Genomic DNA, 3,437 nt, shown 5'->3' on the forward strand with positions numbered 1-3,437 from the left:
ACCGCGAGAGCTGGGAATGCAGCTGTGATATCAGAAGTGGAGAAAGACCTTGAAACTGGTACAAGCATTCCCCAGTGCCAGCTAAGAACTTATCAGTACTGCTCCCTGCATCCAGGAACACAGCTTCCTAGCAGCCACGGTAAAGAGATTTAACCCTTTCCTGGCTGAATCCAGCACAATAACACAGATGTCCTTGAGTATATTTTAGGTAGACATAGTTATGATATGCTTTCTTAGTGACACAGAAGTTGAGAAACTAGTGTCTTATCAAATAAGATATAAAAGCAATGCTGTATGTTTAAAGTTATTAATATTCTGGGTGAATTTAGAATATTACGATGCTAGATGTATCACACTATCTTAAAAACTTGCATAGTAATTCTAAAAGCTAGTGTTTAGTAAGAAACAGCCTGCTCTAATGAAGCATACCTTATAGCACTGTTAGCAGCATCAGGGTCTTTGGCATGTACTTTTCCAACCACAGTACCAACTGCTGCATTTTCTTGTACTTCAAAAACATAACTTGGCTTTAAAAATACAGGTGGCTCATCAGCATCTTCCACTGATATCTTCACTGTTACTGTGTCCTTAAATGGCCCATTGCTTATGAACTTCGGATCAATATGTACATTGGCTGCCTCTACCTTCAGACTGTAGGACTTTTTGGTTTCAAAATCTAAGAGCTGTGAGAAACAAGAAGACAATGCATTCTACAGTTAGGAAAACTAGAGTGTAAAAGCAGTAAGCAGTCCCCTAGTATTTGATGACAAAACAAATGTGACCATCTGTCAACAAGCTTGGACTGAAATGTGTGTATTTAAAAACATAAGGACCCAGATGGAAGGAGCTACATTCTATGTCTGCAGCAGCATAGAAAGGGACTCAAAATATCATGCAGAGTCCTTGTCTTGCTCTTTGCTTGCTAAATCATCTTAAGAAATCATCTTTACTGGGAAAATTACCTTTTCTTCATGTAGTCTTCCAAGTAACACAAAAGAGCAATGGATAGGAAAAGGATTCACACAGAATGCCAGGCTTGGTCTATCCCAAGCTGGCAAGCATTGACAAAGAGAACTTAAATTATTTAAGTAGTAGGGCAAATATGAAGAAGCTCTGAAGTGGTTTCATTTCTGTAGTTCTTTCCATCCATAGATCTCATAGCACTTTACAAAGAGGAGGTGAAATAATGCCCCATGAGGTAAGTCTTTCTGGGAGCCTGATCAAAGTCATAGTATATTTGCATTGTCATTGGCATGAAAAGGCTGCAGCTTGCAGTACTGCAGCTTGTAATACCAATGATCACGTCTCTAAATACCTGAGGAGCAGCTGTCAACCACAATTCACAAAGTATGTGAACACCATAAACTGAATGGTGTGACAGTTCACCCACGTTTTAAAATACACAAAAAATACACTCCTACCTCTAGAACAGATACAGTAATTGAACCACAGCATAGTTGTAACTGAAGGAGACCTCACAGTCTCTTCCTGAGAGACTGCCCTGATGGGCAGGGCAGGGCTAACTTTAAAGTTAAGTTGCCCAGGCCTTCTCCTTAAAGTTTTGATTATCTCCAAGAGACATGAATAGCTATAAAGATACTAAGGGCAAAATGATACTGCTTAAATAATGAATAAGTTTTACGATTTATAATTTGTAATTTAAAATTCATTTCATAACACTTTTAAAGATCACACTGATGGATTGTATATGAAATCACCTCAGTATTTTTGCTGCTTTTTGCATAGGCTGTGGCTCCTTCAGAACAATATCGTGGACAATGCACAGCTGAAGAAATCAAACTATAGGGCATGGGGCTGTTCAGACCGAACATAAAGCAACAGTGAATGTCGTCTACTTATTAGTGCTAGGTAAAACTTCATTAACAATGAAGCTGATGGCATTGTATTTTACTGTGACTTTGTATTATGAATTCATTTAGTTTGTACAATTAATCCACTGTATAGTATTTATGTAACTCTTATTGGTTATTTTCTTCCATTCCAATTCAGCTAATGGGGAAATGGAATATTAAGAGTTAATCAGAGCTTTAGAAACAAATCAAGTGAAATTGCATTTACTGATATTTTAGCTTAGCGAGTAATCCATTATTATCAAATAGTCTGTCAGCAACAACAACATTCGTAGGTATTACTCACCTTCTTAAGCTTTATAACACCTTCCTGAGTCTCATAATCTGTTGTAATTTCAAACATATCCATGCCATCTCCATCAATGATGCTGTAAGCTACTAAGCCATTTTCGCCAATGTCTGGATCTTTGGCCTTCACTCTTCCTACTTCCTCTCCTGGGACAGCTGCTTCCGACACTGACATCTGGTACACACCTGGTGAAAGGAAAAACAGGCATTTGCCTTAAGTATGCAGTCTGATCTCCAGTTGTCCATTTACTCATTTCACTTGTAAGTTCCAAATAAACACAGTAATTTTTCACATTTTGAAATCCCCTGAAGCAATGTTATGTTATAAAGAGCTCTGAGAAGCAAGTCATCTGTGAAATCTTAAAACACATTCCTAATGTATATAAAATTACCTCCTCACTGATGTTTTACACAACATATGTGCATCTCTCTGTTCAGGGTAGTGTTAAAAAGACCCAGCAATCAGTCAGAATGGAGAAATTGTTGTGACATCAAGGTTATCATTCATGCCATAAATGTTATTGCAAAAATGGAAGGAAAATTCTCTTTCATATGAATCATGGTATGACCTTCAGCTCTGTAGAATAAAGAAGCATTTCTGCCCATTCCTGTCATTCAGGAGCCACAAATTATATATAATGTATCGGCTAAGACCTTTCTGTTGTGTTGGCTAAAGACTGAATCTGCTGCTTTCTGCAGCTTTAATTTGACGTGTGAACATACAGTAATAATGGTTATTAAAATTTAACATAGCAGAGAATATATACTAATTTATATGGGATTCCATACCAAACAAAAAATGGCTTTCCCTTATCAAACTACAATAGGAAAACCATCCCCAAACATCCCACAGATGTATTGCCATATGTATTGGATTTGTGTGGCAACGTTTTGGTAGTGGGGAGTGCTACAGTGGTGGCTTCTGTGAGAAGCTGCTGGAAGCTACCTCTGTGTCCAACAGAGCCGAGGCCAGCCGGCTCCAAGGTGGGCCCACCACTGGCCAAGGCTGAGCCTATCAGCAACAGTGTTAGCACCTCTGGGACAACATAGTTAAGAACGGTGGGAAAAACAACGAGAAAATAAATTGCAGCAGAAAGAGAGATGTGAGAGAAACTCTGCAGACACCCAGGTCAGTGGAGGAGGGGGTGCTCCAGGCATTGGAGCAGAGATCCTCTGGCAGCCCGTGGTGCAGCCCGTGGTGAGGCCAGCTGTGCCCTGCAGCCATGGAGGGTCACGGGGGAGCAGAGACCCACCTGCAGCCTGGGGAGGACCCCACAC

At 39.8% G+C, this 3,437-nt stretch overlaps 1 protein-coding gene across 1 annotated transcript in view; it reads right to left on the reverse strand.

Moving 5' to 3' along the window:
- Window positions 1-395: 395 nt before the first annotated feature.
- Window positions 396-3,437, reverse strand: part of LOC104513662 (cadherin-11-like) — a gene marked incomplete at its 5' end in the record, with an annotated part of 6,030 nt that continues 2,988 nt past the window's right edge. Inside the window, 2 exons of the mRNA XM_010157099.1 lie at window positions 396-683; window positions 2,158-2,345. Of these exons, the coding sequence (XP_010155401.1) occupies window positions 396-683; window positions 2,158-2,345 (476 nt within the window). The remainder of the gene's footprint in view (window positions 684-2,157; window positions 2,346-3,437) is intronic.

This window comes from Eurypyga helias, unplaced genomic scaffold (assembly GCF_000690775.1).
Source record: "Eurypyga helias isolate BGI_N326 unplaced genomic scaffold, ASM69077v1 scaffold17718, whole genome shotgun sequence".
NCBI lineage: Eukaryota > Metazoa > Chordata > Aves > Eurypygiformes > Eurypygidae > Eurypyga > Eurypyga helias.